The sequence below is a fragment of the Cucumis melo genome, chromosome 6 (assembly GCF_025177605.1).
Source record: "Cucumis melo cultivar AY chromosome 6, USDA_Cmelo_AY_1.0, whole genome shotgun sequence".
NCBI lineage: Eukaryota > Viridiplantae > Streptophyta > Magnoliopsida > Cucurbitales > Cucurbitaceae > Cucumis > Cucumis melo.
The window spans coordinates 8566483-8587980 of NC_066862.1; the positions used below are offsets into that span (position 1 = coordinate 8566483).

The 21498-nt window shown below is 31.0% G+C and overlaps 3 protein-coding genes across 3 annotated transcripts; 2 read left to right on the forward strand and 1 right to left on the reverse strand.

Annotated features, from left to right (window-relative positions):
• The first annotated feature begins 898 nt into the window (after positions 1-898).
• Positions 899-5150, forward strand: LOC103503013 (abscisic acid receptor PYL8-like). The gene is made up of 3 exons (XM_008467156.3): positions 899-2786; positions 3672-3887; positions 4537-5150. Exons 1-3 carry the CDS (start codon positions 2661-2663, stop codon positions 4747-4749), a joined length of 555 nt encoding a protein of 184 aa, XP_008465378.1. The 5' UTR covers positions 899-2660; the 3' UTR covers positions 4750-5150.
• A 2095-nt stretch (positions 5151-7245) lies between these two features.
• On the reverse strand, positions 7246-11527 carry LOC103503014 (RNA polymerase sigma factor sigE, chloroplastic/mitochondrial). The gene is made up of 6 exons (XM_051086964.1): positions 11348-11527; positions 9941-10748; positions 9697-9843; positions 9114-9350; positions 8223-8486; positions 7246-7584 (listed from the first exon to the last, which is right to left on the reverse strand). Exons 2-6 carry the CDS (start codon positions 10736-10738, stop codon positions 7387-7389), a joined length of 1644 nt encoding a protein of 547 aa, XP_050942921.1. The 5' UTR covers positions 10739-10748; positions 11348-11527; the 3' UTR covers positions 7246-7386.
• Positions 11528-17977: 6450 nt separating this feature from the next.
• On the forward strand, positions 17978-19616 carry LOC103503015 (probable WRKY transcription factor 53). Its single transcript, XM_008467158.3, has 3 exons — positions 17978-18401; positions 18506-18634; positions 18801-19616. The coding sequence occupies exons 1-3, from the start codon at positions 18028-18030 to the stop codon at positions 19435-19437; spliced, it is 1140 nt and encodes a 379-aa protein (XP_008465380.1). The 5' UTR covers positions 17978-18027; the 3' UTR covers positions 19438-19616.
• Positions 19617-21498: the final 1882 nt, after the last annotated feature.

Here is a 21498-nt window from a genome sequence, read left to right on the forward strand (position 1 = left end):
GTAACTTAACATATTGGTAGCTTTTGTATTAAAAAAGCATGGGCCAAGTAAAAGGAATGGATGCTTTTTTGAAGAATCTAATTTGAGACTCAGACCAGAACATATTGGCCAGATTTTATTATTATTATTATTTTGGGGGAAAACAGGAACAAACATTCTGAATTCACTTGTTTTCTAGCTTGTAGGAAGGTACTCTTGTTTGAAATCATTGCTGTAAATTGAGCTAAATTATACACTTGTCATACATAGGGAGGTAGGTTCTTCACTCCATCCACATGGGTACTCTGTAACTCTATGAACTTGGGAATCTCATAAGGTAATTTCTGAACCCAAGAACATGGGTTTAAATGGCTTAATGGCTTTTAGTTGCTTAATTTGATGAGAAATGCTTCTGTTACCTTTTTATGAAAATGATGTTCACCTGCCTCTATAGAAGAAAAATGAAGAAAAAGAATTGAGAATCTCTGTACAAAATCCTTAAACTTGGAGTTAAGTTTAAAGAATTTAGGGAAAGTTTTCAAACCTTCTTTATAGTAGATCCATGGAAAATAGAAAAATTGGTAAAGTAGTGTTCTTTCTTTCTTTCTCTTTTTTTACTGGCACTGGCAGTGCAAACATTTGGCTTTTTGGAGAAGTGATATTTTGTTTGTGACTGTTTTGGATAAGTTTGATCATTTCAGCAGTCCCAATAAAGCCTTCAGACGGCTATTGGTTGGATTGATAGTAATGGTTTTGGAAGGACCAATGAAAGAGTTTGGCATTGAACATAATGATGCGTGAACATGAACTTTGAGAAATGGGAAAAGACCACAAAAATTGAAGTTTGTATTGGCTATTATTATAGGTTTTATGGTCAAATTGGATGAGTTTTTGGGCTATTTTTGGAATTGTTTCCCTAATGTCATTGGTTGACAATGATAGATGAGAAAAGCCATACTTTCTTTTGGCAGTTTGTTTTTCTTTTCTTCCAAGAAAAGCCTACTTTCTTCAACTAAACCTACCGTTTTCACTCCTCCAAAGTTCCAATTATCTTAATCTGATCACTTAGAAATCGAATCACTCTAAAATGAGTTTAGGCAAGTTTTTAAATCATTAAGAAAGGGGGAGGAAAACTGATGGGGTGCTGATATTTAGGGATGCATTTTAGAATAAGTATTGTGAAATGTCATCTCCCTAAGCCTTTTACTTCATTATGATTTAAGTAATTTTCAATTTTCAATTTGGCCTCATTATTTTTCTTCCGAAATGTTAACTTCTCCCTTTAACATATTGAGTTTCTTAATTTAGTTATTTAATAGAAATGGTCAATTTTGTAAGAAAAAAAATATTGTTTTATTTCATATTTGGACAATTGAACATCTCAATTGACAATGAAACTTATTCAGTATCATAAAAAAAAATGCAAACAATAATTTTTTAAAAGACTAGGGATTGGAATCTTACACGACATCTCCATCTTTGAAGAACAAGGTTCTTATCGTGATCTCACATCTCATTGGAACCTAACTTGTAAAGTGTTAGAGGCATTAGAAAAGTTCAATTTGAAATCTTTCTTGAATTTTGTTTGGTGAAAAAGTAAAAGTAAAACCAATTTTCCCTCAAGTTAGAAACAATTATTTTATTAAGACTATATATTTCAAGGGTCATTTTCAAAAATTACAACTCTATTAAATAGCAACAATGACATTTTAAAATAAAAAACAATATTTAAGTTAACAATATTTTCAGTTTTCAAAAAAAGAAAAACAAACAAACTCCATATTTCAACAAAAATGAGGAAAACCAACCGTCCATGCTTGCCATATTTAGTAGATTTTTTCTCAACCCTATGATGCCTTCATCTTTTAAGCCTTATTACCAGTATCCTTCTAATCCTCTCATGCAACAAAATACTTGGAATAATACACAAAATAAAAAAATAGAAATATTTATAGAAAGATGTAACGAAGTTTTTTAATAAGATGTATAAAAGATAAATTCATTTAAAATGTGACTAAATGATTTTTTTTCTTTTAATAAACTGAATGTTTAGTTTTACGTAATGTTTAGTTTTATAAAAGTGATAAAAAGTAAAATTAAGGTTGTATGGAAAAGAGGTGATTTTAAAAAAAAATGGTGTAAAAGAGAGAGAGAGAGAGAGAGAGAGAGAGAAGTAAAAAATAAATTAAAAAGAAAAATGCAAAGTTGTAAAATAATAAAACAAACAAACAATTGAGAAAAAAAAATATTTATTATAGTTAAAAATAATAATATTTAGAGTCCAAGATTATTGGGTAGAACTAATAATTTATCCCAAGATTTTATTGCTTTCAGTATCTTTATAATAATAAATATTTAAACTTTTAGCTGTTGGGTTTTCTTTTTTTATATTTTGAAGAGAGGAGGATGATTGAGAAACGTGAGGTTATATTTCTTGTCCCCTTCCCTCTTCATCAGGCAACTCAATGACGACGTTCTCCGCCGTCCTTCTCTCCTCTCCGGTCATCTGACCTTTGCCGGAACTCCACTCACCCCCTCTCCTTTCCAAATTCTAATGCGACCTACTTCCAATTCTGCACTCTTTCCGATCCTTGTACCAATAGCCATGACCACCACCCCTTTTTAGGTTTCACCCTCTTTTTGATTTGTGGGTTTTCTTGTAGCTCAGCTATTTTTCCAAAATGAGTGGTACTGGTGGATTTAGCAACTTGGAGAGGGAGTGTATTAGGAGGCATCACAGGCATGAGCCTGCTGACAATCAGTGCAGCTCCGTGCTAATCAAGCACATCAAAGCTCCTGTTCCTCTTGTGAGATTCCTTTTCAGTTTCCTTCTCTTTATGTGTTCTTTTTCTTTCTCTATTATTTCTTAATCGTTGAATGTCAATTCCTTGTTGGATCGAACTACTACTCTTTGTCGTCCTCAAATTTTGTTCCTTTTTCTTTTCTTTTTTTTTTTTTTTTTTTTTGTGTGTGTGTGTGTTTACTGGAGATCTATGGGGTATTTCCATTGTTTTTTGTTTAGATTAATGATCCATTGTGTGTTTTTTTTTTATCTCTGTTTCTACTGAGTAATCGACAGTGATTATAATCCCGGTAATTTCTTGTGTTCAAATAGTCTAGCTAAATCACTACAGGTCACAAAACAAAAATTTGAGTTTTAAGCTTAAGGTGAATCTAGTTCCAGCACTTTCCTTCCGTCACTTTGTTAGTGGTTGCCTTTTTCTTTTCTCAGAAATGAGCATACCCATAGATCTATTGCTTGTTTTTGTAGTCTGATAGTTGAGCTGTTAGGTCAACTATGTTGCCAAAATTTTGAATATGTAACTGTCTACAGTATTTGAAAAGGATTTATTGTTGTGAAGAAATAGAGGTTTTATCAGCTAAACTAGTTTTGAGTATTGAGCCAAACCTTTTTTTTTTTATTCATTTTCACTAACTTGCGAGGTTTAGTGGTTTCTTATCACTAGTACATTGGACAACACTCAATACTACGCATATGGGGACTCTGGAAATATGTCAAACTGAAAGAATACTCAAAATTGAAAAAGTGAAACAAAACTCGGAGAAAATCAATTTTAAACTAATTTAGAACTGTACTATCATGTTTTTCCGGAATTTGGTTATTTCAAGATTTCTACCACGTGCAGCTGGATTTTCTGGGGACATCCACATTCTAATTTAATTTTCATCAGGTTTGGTCTTTGGTGAGAAGATTTGATCAACCCCAAAAGTACAAGCCATTTATAAGCAGGTGTGTAGTGCAGGGGAATCTTGAGATTGGAAGTCTTAGAGAAGTTGATGTCAAGTCTGGACTCCCAGCCACCACAAGCACCGAAAGGTTGGAACTTCTTGATGATGATAAACATATCCTTAGCATCAGGATAGTTGGTGGTGATCACAGGCTTAGGGTATGCTTCTTTTTTCCCTCTGTGTGATTGCGATTTATGAAGATGCGGTATTGGCACACAAATATTTTTTCTCAATTAAATCGTTCTCATGTGCTAGTCGTATTCATGAGGTGCATTGTCTACCAAATTTTATTCATAATCCTGACAACTCTTCTGGGTTCTAGTTAATCTGTGTGAGGAACTTCAGGTTGCCTAACTGAGAATTAGTTGGTAAAGTAATGGATATTTCAAACTTGGGGAATTGCAAATGTTCTTAACAGATGATGAAATTCCACATTTTTGAACAATTCAATTCTCTGAACATTCTTGATTTTTACTTTAATGGCGTAGGCTAAGTAACATAATAAAGTGACCAGGTGGTAATTTGATTCTCTACCATTTTATGGTTTGGGGGGGGGGGGGGGGGGGTCGGGGTGGCACAAATAGGCCCTCTGACACATTCGACTAGGAATTTGAACAATTTGCAGCTGTCTGGGAAGACAACTCTTACTGAAACTAATCATCACCCTTTATTCTCTATAAGATCGCCTAGAAGAAGGCTAGTAAAATCACCAAGTGAGATAGTGCATGATCAAACACCTTCATTGCAATTGCTGATTTTTGGTCCATGTCATGCCTAATCCGACCAACTTTTTTGCCTTTTCTCCAGAACTACTCTTCAATTATCTCCCTTCATTCAGAAATCATAGAAGGAAGGCCTGGGACTCTTGTTGTTGAGTCATTTGTGGTGGACACTCCTGAAGGAAACACAAAGGACGAGACTTGCTTCGTTGTAGAGACATTGATCAAATGCAATCTCAAATCTCTAGCTGATGTCTCAGAAGGGCTTGCCATTCAGGATTGGACCGAGCCTATAGTCTAAGAGAAATCCTTAAAGATTGTTCTGGATGGAAAAGGGTGGGGATGAGATTTGCTGTGATATTACACACCAAGGCATATTGGATCTACATTGTTATGGAACCAGACTGGCAGTAATACTACTCTCTCAATACACATCTCACACTTACTCCCTTTGCTGGTTAATTGTGTTTAAATTATAGGCTGCCGTCTTCCATGGTTGAAGTACCCGTCTTTACAAAGGAATTCAACACCCATTCAAGAATAAGAAGTATAGAAGTGCCCCTTGTTTCGTTTCCAGGATTTTGGCTAGGTAGTGTAGGATTTATGGTTGTACGCACAATGAAACATTATGAGTTTACTGGTTAATTATTTTGGTTACTAGTTTCGGATAGTGAAACTGGGACAAAACATATCTTGATTTAAGTATTGTCTGTCTATTGTTGGATATTTTACTTATCACGTAATGTTGGTTGGAGTATATCACCATGTTTGTAACTAATCTGGAAACCAGGGCCACATAAACATAAAAAAATATTTGATATTTCTTTGATTTGACGATAGCTTTCTTCATCAAATCATGTTGAAAACTGTAAAAAAAATGATGGAAAGATCCTAAATACTCTTGCAAGCAGGAAAGTGGGTTGGTCTACTACCAAATATGCAACTGTTGTTCGGAATGTTGGATTTATGGAGTTGATAACTTCGAGTTTGTGCTTTACAGTTGAAAAAGCAACCTTGGATTTCCTAACGAAATAGGTTTTTAGGTTTAGGCATTTGTAGCTTTTGAGGTATGTATGAGTGGCTTAGGCTTATGTAGTTAAATTCAATGTTGATGGATATTAATCTTTGACCATAGTTGAAAATGTTGATATTGATTGAAGTGATGACATGTTAAAATTTCGTAGATGTTTATATCTAAATTTCTATTTTATGGATACATCAATAAAATATCGATATTGATTGACATTTCAAAGTCACAAAATTTATTTATCTAGATTAATAATTAAGTTGTAAAACTAAATGAATATAATTATGGTTGGTTTTTTTTTAACATTTATAGAAGATGTTGATGTTTAATATTGATATCGAAACTTTAGATTTATGGATATATCCACGTCACTACAAAATCTCTTTATTTTGTGAAACTTTTCAAGCTTATATGAGAAATTTATAACCAATTAAATTTCATTCATTCAAAAATCAAGGCTTGTAATTGTTTTGAATGAAGTGAGCTCCACTATTATTTAATAGGTATTGGTGGCATAACTACTCGTGAAACAAAGAAATTCATGAAGCTTTATTGAGAAGTAAATTCTTTATTTTTTCCAGAAAGGGAAAGAATGAAGTGTAGATTTCATATTCCATATTCTTAACAAACTTCCCTTTCAGTAGGAAAATCCATCAAAGGAGTTGTCTGACATAAGAGATTGCTTGTATTCAATCCAAAAAGTCAGATCTATATTCAAAACACTGTCTCCTAATAACCATCCAACAAAATCAAAACATAATAATAAGGTTAAATTACCATTTTCGACCCTACATTTTGAAGTTTGTTTTATTTTAACCATGGAGTTCCCATTTTGCTCATATTTAAGAAGGTGAACCATTTCTCTGGGTCTGACTATCACAAGATTCAGACAATTGTTAGGTTATAAATTTAATACTTTCTATAGCATCCTCAATATTCTCTCTCATTAAGATTTGAACGTAAATGCAATTTATAAACACATATCTAATATGCAGGATGTAACAAAAAGTGTCAAACCATACGAAGATGATTCGATTTTAAAGATATTCTTTTAACATCCAAATCATTTTCGCTGACTCAACTACCGACGTCTTTATTTACGATGTCTTCATACCAAACCACCAAAAATTGAATGAAAAAATATACGTAATATTTAAAAATAACTATGTAGAGTCTCGATGTTGGGTGAAATTATATCAAATCCAAAACAATTGATAGTTTAGATATAAGATGTAAAGTTAATTTGGTTTTTTCAAATCTCGATCTCGCTCAAGAAGGATCAAGAAAACTATTTCAACAAATTTTGAGAACGAGGGCCGGTCTTGAAACATGAAAACTTTTACTAGTCTTCCCATTTTAAATGTCTCTATGGAATGGTTGAGCTTATAGATATATCTATGATGTGACTACACATTGAATGTATCCATAAAATCTCTTTCAAAAGAAAAAGCTGTACCCTTTCTCGTGTTGATACTGATAGCCAACGAAGTTTCTTCCTCAAAAGATAAGAAGAAATGAAACTGGAAAGTGAAAACCACTAATTCTGCTTTTCTTGCTTTGTTCCTTTTTGCAGAAGAAACTAAGAAAGCAGTCAGAGGGTGTAACTTATAAACAGTATAATATATTTCTAGAACATTATACTATGTATACAGGGGGGGTGGGTGGGGGTAATCCATTCCTGTCTTTTAGTTGCTATGTTTCTCCTATAGAACTGCCTTCTCTTCCTACAAAGAAAGTAGCAGAGCTACCAATTGTATGTCCTTCAAAATATGAATCATATGGTGTGAGGTTTCTATATTCAAGTAGTTACAAATATATGGATACAAATCTCTTGCCCCTTGTGATGTTTTGCCCATAAGAAATTATCCAAAGTACAAGATCATTGAAACAAAGCATGATGTTCTCATCAGTTCAGATTAAATACCGACGAAGGTAATCGACTCTTGCAGGATGCTTCAGCTTCATGAGAGCTTTCACTTCATGCTTTCGAACCATTTCCCTTGAAATATTTAGATTTCCGGCTATCTCACCTAATGTTCGGTTTCCTTTGCCATCAAGGCCATATCTCTGTCTGATCACCAAGCTCTCCTTCGGCTTAAGAGAATCAAGCTGAAAAAGTTTTTAAGTACATGTTATTAATTAAATATAAATATCAGCAATGTATGACATTTCCAGAAAAATGGCTCCCATCTGCCCAACAATTTTGAGTTAACAGTAATCCCAAGTCAGGAATGCCTAAGAAATCTACCAAAAGCTGTCCAAATTAGTGCAGTACAAATCAGTTGCATCTCAAACAAACAAAACAGATGTATACCATACTGCTAAGATGCGTTTCACCTTGAATTCATGATGAGAATGCATTTCTACCGGATATATTTCACAAGTTAAATCATGGAAACAAGCGTGATATATATTTAGCCAGAAATATGGAAGAAAACATCTCCGGCTATGTTCAAATCCAAACATTCTTTTTAGATGATTAACATTGTGGTCAGAGGGAACCACCCTGAGTTGACCTAGTAGTAAATAAAATGTTTGAGTTTGACAAAGAACTAAGAGTTAATGGGTTTCAATCCATAGTGGCTGCCTACATAAAATTTAATATTGTACGAGTTTTCTTGATACCTAATATTGTAGGACTAGACAGGTTGCCCTGAGCGAATGCATATATAAAAAACAATAAAAATAAACATCGTGCTTTAGAGGAGAAAAGGAACGTTTTAACAAGATTTGTATGAGAAAATTACCACATCGTCTAAAGCAAGCCTCAGAAGAGCTGGTTGCCTTCGGTTGTCGCCTCCCGTGCCTTCTACATCAGTGATCCCATTGATCAACTCTTCCGATGTAGTTGAGTGCCTTGAATGGAGAGAGTAAACTGGTTTTGTAGCTCTCATTACTTCTAGGTACCTCTCGGGTGAGATGCCAACTTTTGCAATTATTTCTTCCTCGGTTGGTAATCTATGAAGCTCACATAATAACTCAAGTTTAGCTCTTTGAATTTCAACTCTTACCTGCACTAAGAAAGGTCCAATCTCAATAACCCATGCCATCATATGCACCAAAAATCATTTAAAAGATCCTTTAGATTTAAACCATAACAAAGTGATGAGATTCGATTCAACTTTTTAATTGATGCCAACATGAACCTGTAAAAAAATTCTTGCAGTCTGAGCTAGATGATTTATCGTAAAGCTTGCTTTTTAAAATTTCTAACTACTCTGTCATGAATTTTATTGCACTTTCAGTGAGTTGAAATGCAGAGTTTCAATTCTTTAAGAGTCGTATTTTTTTTTCTTTGAACTACAACTAGATGGAGCGAAAACCTTCCTTCCCCATCAGACGTGGCAGGAATCTACGCCCTCAAGTTTTCCTCGGTATCTTATTCTTTTTTCTTAGGTAATTATTTCGTAGAGCTGTCCAAACTAGTAATATGACATTTTAGTTTGAAGTTTAAATATTGCCTTTATGTTTATCTTTGTTTCTTCTCTATTTAAGGTAACTTCTTTAGTTGTTTCACATTTAGCAGCAATAATCTGATGTCAGGAAGGAAAGTACAATGATGATTGAGCAATGCAAGTAATCCATTGCTGTGATAGAAAGTCGAGGAATGAAAAGGCTGATGTAGACTAAGAACTAACCGAATCAAGTCCAAATGAGACACGTGTGAAGCTTGACAGAGTCATTGACCGAATAATAGCATGCCTTATCCAAAATAAAGCATAAGTCGATAGCCGAAATTTCCTCTTTGGCTCAAATCGATCAATTGCTGTAATGAGTCCCTTGACTCCTGCTTGACAAAGGTCTTGAAATTTTGGCCCAGTTGCAAAATCTTCAAAGTATTTGTTGATTACAAATAATACAAGGCGTAGATTGTGCTGCAATAGATGTAAAATCTAACCATTAGTTTCATCCTTTTCGCAGTAGACACTGTACATATATATCAAGTTGATAACAACTATATTCGGTCTAGTTGCACTTGCACTCCAATAGGTTATCCTAGGTAGTGATTACATAGAATATCGCAAGCAAACATATCAATCATAAAAATCTTGTAGGTTTCTGACAAATTCCATGGGTGATGGATGAGAATTGAAATTAGCTTATTTTCGTAGGATAGAAAAGGCATTGAACATATATCCTCGTATGCCATTTGAAGGCTGTGATGGTATCATGGAAGCCTGAAGCAATGATGCTTTAATTGTGGAATGAAGTGACTCTTACCTTAATGAGCTTATTTCTGGCAGCACGACCAACCTCCAGTTGTCTCCTTACTTGAATTACATTCATATTCGTCGCATTTGCCAATTCTGCTTCAGTTGGTTCTCTTCCCAACTCTTTCTGCAGCTCCTCTTGTACTTCAATAAGTGCCTAATAGAGGAAAGCGTTAATTGACAATGAACAAGAATGAATTTTATTCAAACTTCCATTCAAATCAGTTTCCTGCATTCGAATTATTGTGCCTCACCTTCATTGGTTGAACCAATTTGAACAAGCGGGTATGCTCTGATGAAGGAAGAACAGGAGGAATCTTCATTTTCTTCCAGTCTAAGCTAACCAAATCAGTTGAAGCAGAGTAGTCTCTTACGAGCCTATCAATCTCATCATCTTCATTTTTGGTTTCTTTTTGTTTCCTTAATGAAGGAGCCGCTTTTCCTTCCTTGTTACTTTTCAATGCTATCCTCTTTTCAAGATCTAATCGCAGACCATCAATCTCATCAGCTTCATTTTTGGTATCTTTTTGTTTTTTTAATAAAGCAACCGCTCTGCCTTCCTTTTTATTTTTCAATGCAATCCTTTTATCGAGATCTAGTCGCTTAATCCTCTTAGTTTTGTTCCTGACAATGCCATCACTTGGTCTCTTGTCTGATTTTTTGCTCCTTTGCTGTCCTCTTTTTGATCTGCCATCTTTACTTTCCATATCAGAATCCTCTGTCATAGGGCTAAGCTTGAAAATGTTTTCAAGTTTAGCAGCAGCCTCATTGTAATCCAAATCCAGAGAACATGAAGTAGCTTCATCTATAAGGACAGCTTTAACTCTCTTCAACGGTTTGCTAGTATTTCCTGATCTTTTCTTGCTTCTGTTATTACTCTCCACAGGAAGTGTTACTTGCTCGTGAGGTGAGACCAGTGTCGTGTTTGTGTGCTTATCTGCTTTAAAAGCAACAATCGATGGTCTTTTCAATGTAGAACCGTGATTAGAAAATTTTGCACTCAGCCGAAAGGGAGTTCGTGCTGCAGAGCTTGAAACAGTCACAACTCCCATACCAAGTAGCCTTAAAAACAAGAAAAGGAAATCAATATAGAAGCTCCAGCAGCCTAAAATAAAATGGTAAATGAAATTCTTATCATTCTAATCCTAGCCTTGAAAGAATACAATGGCTAAAAGTCTTCACAAGGGAAAGGACTAAGTTTTCGCTTGGGGATGATTCACCAAACAAATCATTAGCATAAATCCTTAAGAGCATCCATTTTGGTACAATTAGCTAATAGTCATCAAAGCTAAAAGAAATACCACTTTTCGTGTTAGTTTTAGCACAAAGCTAACAACATTTTCCTTAAAAGTAACTTCAACAAGTGCTTTCACCTCCCAAACTTCATCTTCTTTACTGTTAGAACAAACTGGGGGATTACAAAGCTTGAAACTTTTAGCTGTTTATTCATGTGGGTTTATTGTGGGGAAACCTAATCTAAAAGACAATATTCATAAACACACAATAATCCAACCATTTGCACCTAAAAACCCCATATTCAAGAAGGTTCCCACAAAAAGCAAGATTCTCTAAAATTTCCCCATTAAAACAACCAGAAGATTGAATTAATAGCTTCATCCAAAAGAAAACAGAAAAAGAAAACTAAGTTGAGAAACACTAACCTTCAATAGATCAAGGCAAAAACACAGTTTTTATTATTATTCTTTTTCCTTTGTTTCCTTTTGGCTCGCCAGAATCAGAGAGAAGAAGCTTAAAATGACAGTGTCATACATAAATTTTGGTGTCCACAAAACAATCTGAGTTTATAATTGAGAGAAATGGAGGGTGAGGAGAGGGGTTTTGGTATGAATCAACGGTGGAGAAAGTGGAGTAAAAGGTGACGTGGCTAATGTCAGAGCAGAGAGTGAATAGTACGTGGCAGCTGATGAGTGGAGGAGAAGATATTTTGGAGGAAGTTTAAACGGATGATGCAATGGATAGACTTGTGGTTGTTATTAACTTTGGGACCAAATTTTTGTGATGGCTTTGGACTCCACACGTTGCTCAAATGGCCAACCATACAATTTATACTATTTTCGTTTCTTTTTCTCAGCCTACTTCAAGAATATTAAGAAATGTTTAGACATTAACAATAATGTTTTCAATTAGGAGCACATATATATATACACACACACACATATTCATTTGAGGTTGAGGGATGGAAGTTAAATTACAAATATCAAAATGAAATCTTAAATAAATTACAAAGGTCTTTGATGTGGAAAAAGAATTCACAGGTGACTAAACTACCCCTAAAAAAGAGAACTAAAATGAAAAAAGAAAAAGAAGAGACTGTTGGCTAAAAGACATGTGGGCAAACTATGAACTTATGAAACTTCATGAACTATACATAAACAACTTTGTCTGTCACATGATGAGGGACAAAAGAAGTATAAGAGTATAAGATCATCAATAAGTGAATTAATGTTAGAAATAATGGTTTTTTCAGGTGATGAAATAAACATAAATATTATTCAAGTATATAAAATGGAGGTGGATTAATTATATTCAATTTTTGACATATTAATAGACTATGTTGGACCCTAAAATGAAAGAGATTTAAACTCATATACCTACTTTTGAACCAACTAATATTTGACCACGTGTTGTACTTGTGTTTACTAATTTAATATAATCTAAGTGAAATATTGTTAAGATTAAGTTTATACCTTCTTGATATTATCTTTTGTATGTGTATATATATATATTTGGAAGTTTTGGTATAAGCTGTTTATGATGTTTTTGTTTTCAATTTAATATCTAATTTTTTAAAGAAAAATGTTTCAATTGAGTTTAATACTTTAAGATTTTATAAAATAATTTTGATATCTCATGTGATGTGATGAGCCTTAATATTGATTCATAATAAATTTAAATGACATATTATTTAGTACATCAACAATACTAAAATGAGAAAAAAAAAGGTCTTCCAGCTAAGAGATTAAGTCAAAAAAATAACAAGAGAACTTCTATTAATGAACTTAAAAAATTTCTTAGTTCTTTTTTTTAGTCTGATTTCTTTTTGTATTATTATATTGCGTGGTATAGTTTTTTTTTTTTTTTTTCCTTCATTTAGAAAACTTTCATTTTAAATGATTTTGTGGAAAATGTTATTTAATCATAATACATTTTTATCAACAAAATCAACTTCTATGGTTGATTAAAATTACTTCTCATCATTTGCCCTTTTATTTCGTTGTTTTTTTCTCAGTTAGATAAACCAATCTTTTTTTTTTTTTAATTTCATTTGTATAATGTGTCTATTGTTGCTCTACATTCCACATTTTCATGTCAATCATAATTTGTTGTTCATATGTATTGATACGCAACTTTTTTGCCTATGTTATATATATGTTTCATACTATAACAATGCTATATATGGTTACAGTATATGCATTTAACATATAATCATTTGTTACAATCAATTTATACTACAATAATTTTTAAAAACTTGACGTAAGTTAGCACCAAATAAATGGCATATATTTGCAATCCATTAAAATTTAAAATGTAAAAGAAAAAAGAAATGTTCTTGAACGATCTATGATTTTTATTATATTATAAATATAGATTTTATAGAATATAATGCACTTTGGTAATTTGATTTTATATTATAATTTATAATAATAATAATAATACATACATACATATATACATATACATATACATACATACATACATATATATATATATATATGAAAATTTGTTTTATTTTAATTCTTCATATTTCGCATGAATTATTTATAATTATTTATGATTTTTTATTGATAATTAAATATTATAATAATCTTGGTGAGACATTAGGTTACACAATAGTTTCCCAACGAAGAACACATAAGTTTGCAAGTCCACAATAAGTAATTTTCATTTTCTTTTAACAAATATTTTAAACAAAAAAAAATAATACATTGATCATAAAAGAAAATAAGAAAAATGAAAAAAAAAAAAAAAAAAAAAAGACCCTAACAATACACATATTTTCACAAATAGTTTGGCCTCGATAGAACTATTAGTAGACAGAAACTCCTATTCAAGATATTAGATACGATCACTACATATGCATCATTCTTTGCAACTTTGAATGAACCAATATCATCTTGAAAAGCTTTGAATTAGATGGAAATTGATAGCATTAAGAACAAAATGAAAAATGATAAAGCTAGTGATGTTGGGTAAAAGATATGTAATAAATAAAAGTTGTTTTTTGACCATTGTAGAAGGTGGTAAGTTACAAAACTTTTCAATTCTAATTTTATGTTGCTTTATATATATATATATATATATATATATATATAGTAGTTGAACTTTAATTTTTAACAACCAAACACTCCAAAGTATAATTTGAATATAATGACTATTTAAAAGTAAGGTCATGCAAACTTATGTTAAAAAGTAGTCATATACTGCGATACATATTACAGTTTTAGTTATCCCAAGATCCACACCAACAACCATCTCGCAACATCACGAATGTATAGTGAAAAAAAGAATGTCCGTATAAAATTTGGTCAAAAGCATAATGATAAAAATATGTGTTTGAACAAATCTTTAAAAGCAATAGAAGAAGAAAGTGTAGTAGAGAGATTATAATAATAAAGAAGTAAGAAAAAGAAGGTCAATGAGATTTGATATGTTAGAATGGTCACCACACGGCTAAAAGAAAATGCAAAGAATCAAAAGTCAACTCCTTGACTCTTTAATTTCTTAGTATTTTTCTTTTTAGTTTCATCACATATTCTCTCCCTTTTTTCTTTCTTATTTTAATTAACACTCCCTTTTTACCTTCCAATTATTTGCATTTGAATTGGTCCACATTTTACACATTCAATTCATTTCTCTTTTCTAAACTTTTTTGTTTAATTTTTTTGGAAAATGTATTGATAAAAAATAGAAATAGAATTATTTATGTTTTAATTAAAGAACATTAACTTTTAGCCAGCTGCTTCCTCATTGGTCATTGCTTTGTTTAAGAAAAGAAAAACAATTATATTTAATTTCTGTACTCGTTCTTAATTTTGTAGGACAGAGTCTTAGATTTGAGCTCAAGGATTCCCTTCCTAGATTTCAATTATGATTTTTAAATTTCTTTGAAAAACTTATATTGATATTTATACTTCAAATGATGGATGATTATAACAATGCTATACATATAATAAAAACACATGTCTTGTAATCAACTAACATTATTTACATAAATTAAATTAACGTGAATTGATTTTGTTAAAAATGCTAATATGTAGCTTAAGAGTGTTAGGATTACATTTTAAAGTATTTAAATTTGAAAATAAATCCTTTTACAAAATCGTAAAGTGTTTGGTAACTTTTCAAAATACATTTTTAAAAAATAAAATTAAAAAAGTAACTCATTTTAAAGAAAACACTCCAACCCCAAGTATTTGAGGAAATAGGTTTTTAAATAGAATTGTGTATATAAATACTTATAAAAATATCTAACAAAACATGTGAGTGTTTAACTTTTAAATTCATTTTAAAAAATGTGTTTTAAAAAATGTATTCTTGAAAGACATTTTTTTTTCATAGATATATAATATCCAAACACACTCTAAGTTGAATCGAAGGATAATAAGCGATAAAATTTGAAAATTTTTCTTATATGATATTTTTTTTCATGTTGTATCCACTTCTCTTGTGTGTCACGTCAACATGATTTTAAAATATGGTGAAATTTATTGACATCAAAATGAGGTCTATAAATATTTATGAAGGTAAATTTATATTGGGATCGCAATAAGTATATGTTAAAATAACGAGAGTTATCGGAAGTTTTTCCACAAAGAAATGTTGTTCAAATTTCATTATTCAAATTAAATTTTGGGGGTAATTAATAATTTAACTTGCTTCATTTTCTTTTAACATAATAAATATAGTAAAAAGTTGGTCGGTAACAATTTTGGTTTCTAGATTTCAAGATGTTAAATATTTTATTTTTAAGTTTTGAGTTTGGTTTTAATTTAGAAAAACTAAGATGAGTGGTAATTTGAATATGCAATTTCGTAGTAGTTGTGTCACCCATAGCTAACATCTTGCAAATATGACAAAAACTTCAATTTTAGAATTTTAATTATTCTTTTACCTATTCTCATGATCATAATCAAATTTTATTAAGGAGATCAGTTAAGTATATCATTACCAAGTATCAACAATATAAACAAGTGAATGATTGACAAATTTAGCAACAATATATCAGTTAAGTACATAATTATTGAATATATCAAGTATATATATCAATCATGTGTGTATCAAGTTTATCAACAAAATAAAAAAAAAAAAAAAAAAAAAACTGTGTGATTGACAAATATATGAAGCATATTAGTCAAATGCATCATTATAAAGTATATCAATGGTGTATCAAATGTATACTATTAGCAAGAGCATTTGCGACATTTTATTTATTTTATTTGTGAATTGAATTTGTTTGTGTCTTTTTTGCAAACAACAAACATGTGGTATATAAGCTTAATTAATTTTTTTTTTTTACCTTTTTGCAAGTGCCTCTTTATTAGTTTAGTCTTTAAATTTCTAAATGTTACAATTTATTTTCAAGATATAAGTTTTATTTCAATTAGTTCATGTTTCAAGATTTACATTTTTAACCTTGATTTCTGTCTGAATACTTGCTTTCGACCATCTTTAATACTAATTTTTATTAATTAATTTAAAAAAATTCTAATAAATTAAACTTCACTCTTTTTCATCACTATTAAAATTTAATTTAAAATTTCACTACATAAAAATTGAGGCTAAAAGCATAAATGTCAATGCCTAAAATTACATTAAAACAAAACTCAAATTAATGTTAAGGATAAAATTATAATATTTTGAAATTTGAAAACTTAATTAAAACCAAAACGCAACCTAGAGACTAAATACTTGGGGATCAAATAGAAGCTATATCCAAAATCAAATACCAAATATATATATACAAATTTTAAGGGTGACAATTAAAAGTATGACAACATTTTTAAATAGTTTAAAATATAGAAAAATGATCATCAATGATTATAGACTTTTATCAATGATATATATAGTTTATGATAGATAAATTTTGAGAGTTATGCATAAATTATTTTGCAGTGTCCAATGTGCTATATATGTCTAAATATACAGAGTCTAATGGCTATATATATCATACTATTCCTATTTATTTTGAATGAAAAGGGGGGGTTTTAAAGCAGCCAAGGCATAGACGTAAGGGAAGGTTTAAAATGGCAAAAGAAGAAATTGGCAAAATCGCTTCCAACCAAATTCAAAATTTTGGGGTTTGAATGAAGAGAAATACATCTTTACGCGTTTATGCCTTCTTCTCTCTTTTCTCTCTTCATTTCTTTTTATAATTCATCAACCTTCCTTTCACTTTCTTCTCCATCTTCTTTCATTCATCTACATTTAAATTAACCATAGATTTAAAAGTTTGTTTTCATATATTTTCCTTTATATATATCTTTTTCAGGCCTTTATTTGATTTGATTTGTTTGTTATGTTTTGCGTCTCAAAAAAAGATAAAAAGAATCTCTTCCCATATATTTGTTAGGTAAAAAACCACACACACAAATTCTATACATAACTTTTAAACCTTTTGTCTATCCAATCTATTTTTTTTAGTTCGATTCAAACATTTTAACTTCGAACACGTATACTCTAATAAAAAAAATATATATATATAGTGAGAGCCATATTATACGATAACATATTTTAAAATTACGTGTACTAATTAACATAAAAAGGAAATTACTTAAACTAAAAAAAGTTAAAATCGAAAGAGAAGTAGTGTTTAATCATGGATAGAGATGCACTAATCTTTATACATCACACTTTATCACAAATATAAAAAATGAATTATGATATTTTAAAAAAAAATACAATAAAAAAAGTACAATGGTACTATAGAAAGTAGTAGTGTAGTTTAATCATTCCTTTGATTCCTTACTGTGATTTACACATGATTCGCATCAGGTCACAAACCCACTGTTTTAATCAAACTTGGAAAGCATTATTTCACTTTTTGTGTTTAATTTGCCCTGTTTTTTCTTTATAAAGTGGAATTGGTCAACATTTAGACTTTATATAATCTCTCACAAATCAATTTACAAGCAATGAATCTATGACCGAAGACTAATCACTCATTCAAACTCTCTCTCTCTCTCTCTCTCTCCCCCCCCCCCCCCCCCCCCCACCCCTTTTCTTTGGTTTAAATACCACACGATTTTATTCCTCAAATTTCACAATTTACACATTCTCTTTTCCTTGGATATTCATATCACAGCCACTTTTAATAAGGAATATGGAGAATTTTGGGGAATGGGATCAAAACAAGCTCAAAAATGAGTTACTTAAAGGGATGGAATTAGCAAAGCAACTCCAAATTCAACTCAATGTGAGATCAACACCATCATCATCCATGGCTGCTTCTTCTTCTTCTTCTTCTTCTTCTTCTTCTTCTTCTTCTTCTTCTTCGAATGATGGTTGTGAACTATTAGTTCAGAAGATTTTATGTTCATATGAAAAGGCACTGTCTTTGCTTAACTCATATGGAGCTCAAATAAATATATATGAATCTCCTTCCTCTTTCAATGGTGGAAGTCCAAGGAGTGAAGATTCGGACCGTGAATTTAAAGACCCATTTGATATAACCAATGCTAATTCTTTTCGCAAAAGGTAAACAGAAAAATAGAAACAACTTGTTTTCTTTATTCTGTTCATTAGAAATTGTTGGTAAAGTTGAGAGTTTTTTCTTCTTCTTCTTTTTAATGTAATTTCAGGAACATTCTTCCAACATGGACACAGAAATTCCAAGTTAGTCCTGGGATGGCCATTGAAGGGTCTCTTGATGATGGATTTGCCTGGAGGAAATATGGTCAAAAAGGCATTCTTGGTGCCAAACATCCAAGGTCAAACCCTTTTTCCTCTGTTTTCATTTAATGGTTTTGGTTTACATACGAATGTCACGTGTCATCTATTAGCTTAAAGTTTTCTAATCATCGTTAAATGGTACAATATTAAATTTAGTTTTAAGTTGCTTTAGAATTAACATGTTTGTTGACAAATGACATGCAGAGGGTATTACAGATGCACACACAGGAACCTCCAAGGTTGTCAAGCAACCAAACAAGTTCAACGGTCGGACGACGACCCGACCATCTTCGAAATAACGTACAGAGGGAAGCATAGCTGCAGCCAAGTTTCAAACCTCAGTACTCCATGTACAACAACATCAGAGTTTCAACAACAAAATCAGGGTGTAGTAGTAGAATTACCCGACCAAAAAAAGGCCCAAAATCAACAAACATCACCTGATGCTCTCTTGGACTCATGGTCATCCTTAAGAGTCATAACTCAAAACCTCGACACAACTCATGAACCAACATTACAATTCCATCCTTTATGCTACGACCGTGTCGAGTTTGCTTCAACGTCGACTGTGGACGTGAACTTCACCGAGTTTTCTTCATTTTTGTCCCCAACAACATCTGGTTCCGGGTTGAGCTATTTCTCTGCCTCATCAAGTGGGTTGAGTGAAGGGTTTGTTGTTGGGAATCAGAACTTGAATAATTTGCAGCCAAACAATTGTGAGATATTTTCCTCACCAACTTCAGCTTTAAACACTCAAACTACTACTGCCTTAGATTTCTCTTTTGGTGAACTTCAAATGGAGCCAACTTTCTCATTTGACAACACAGACTTCTTCTCCTAAAATCTCCCTCACTTCTGTTAGACTCAACAATCATGATACTATGATTTTCTAATTTTGGTAGCTCTTCATAGAGTTTTCAAAAACTTACGTATAGTGGTTTTTATTTGAGGATTATTACCCATCTTTTGAGATATGTAGGTTTGTATCTCTAGAAAAAGTTTGAATAACAGTATATTTTTTAGAAGGTTAGAATAATCCTGTTTGAAATTTACACGCTATTAAATATGGGTTGATATTTATAACAATTAGATTCAAAATTTTGATATATATAACTATATATTTTTTTAAAAGAAAAATTGTAAATGTAGCAAAATATAGGAACGGATCTTTTTGTTTTTTATTACAAGGTGAGCTCTCGATAGGATGAGAGGTGGAAGGTTGGATCTCCAAAGCCTACAATTACGATTGTTGCATAAATATTTTTGTTGGGTGAGGCCAGGAAGGCCCAGAGAGTAGTACAGAACACTACAGATCTACAAGAATAATGAGCCGTGAGTCCGTTGTGTTTTGGGCCAAACAAGGAGGAAACCCAAACAAAACTAGGCCCAAGGCTTTTGGGGATTGTTTGTCCTTTTTATGTGCTAAAATGCTAATGATAAACTCAAAAGCCACAACTATCTTATGTTTTTTCAATTCAAAGTTGTTAGAGACTTCCTTACTTCTAATAAAAAAAAATTTAAAATAGTTCGTAGGACTTTGTTTATTGGAAGAAATTGAGAATTGTTTTAAAACCAATGTGAAGCTTCATTAACTCAAAATAATAGCAATAAAACTTCACACACCCAATATAATATTGCATTTTAAATTTTAAAATTAAGATTATGGATAAAAAGAAAAATTATTATGGATGAAAAATAAATGAAACTATTTACAAAATATAGCAGAAAACTCAAAAGAATTATATGAGACAAATGGATTTTACTATATTTTATAAATAATTTTAATATTTTTCTACTTTTAAAAATGTTCTTAATAAAACATAAAAGACGTTTAAAAAATTTACATTGTTTGGATCACATCATCTATAAATAATTTTTATAAACAAAATTGAAATTTCGAATGGTCTGCCAAAGATAGATTTAGTTAATTCAAAAATTCTTTAAAATGTAAAAAAAAAATCCATATTCTGAACTAAACCGAGACTTTTAAGATTCTTTAATAATCTTTTGAGATTTGAAAATTAAGTAAGCTAATTAGGTTAGAACACTAGCTACTTGTCTATAAATTCTATACTTATTTACCTTTTTTTTATTTATTTATTTAGTTTTTAGAGATGCATCTTTTTGGGATATGAATTCTATACATATGTTTTATGAATTGATCATTTTGGGATATGAATTCAAACAATTCCTATTATGAATAAAAATTTGTAAAAAAAGAAAATACAATTTCAAAAAACCAAAAATTAATAATTATGATTATCAAACATATTCTCAAAATAACTAAAGTAAAAAAAACGTATAAATCAATATAATAATCAAACCAAAGAGAAAGGATTGGTCCACATAACCTATAAATATATATATATCATAGAATCTAGGTTTAGATAACGTAAAGATCATAGAGATTGAGATAGTTATTTCACTTCATATCATATATTGGTTGTACCTTATAAAGGCTTGACATTTAATAGCTTAATTCAATATAACCCACCTATATAATGTACATACCCACTTCTATACTTGTTTTCATTGCATCCCTCAATTTTTTTCTTTTCCATGGTGAACTATATGCTATAAAATAATAAGGTCCATTTCCAAAAGCCACATGCTTTTTCTTTATTATTATTTTTAAGTAATTTTTTAAAACTAAACAATGTGGTTAAGAATTAATATTAGCTCATACACTTAAGTAATATTATAAATCATTGTAAGAATTCTTTTTTTAAAGAAAATAATTAATATTCAAAAAAAAAAAAAAAAAAAAAAAACTAAAATATAGATTCTTTATTTACTATTTCATCCATTATTTAAAAAACCAAATCTCGATTTGAAAACTAAAGAAAATAATTTTTAAAACATTTTGTTGGTTTAGAATTTGACTAAAAAATATTAAACAACA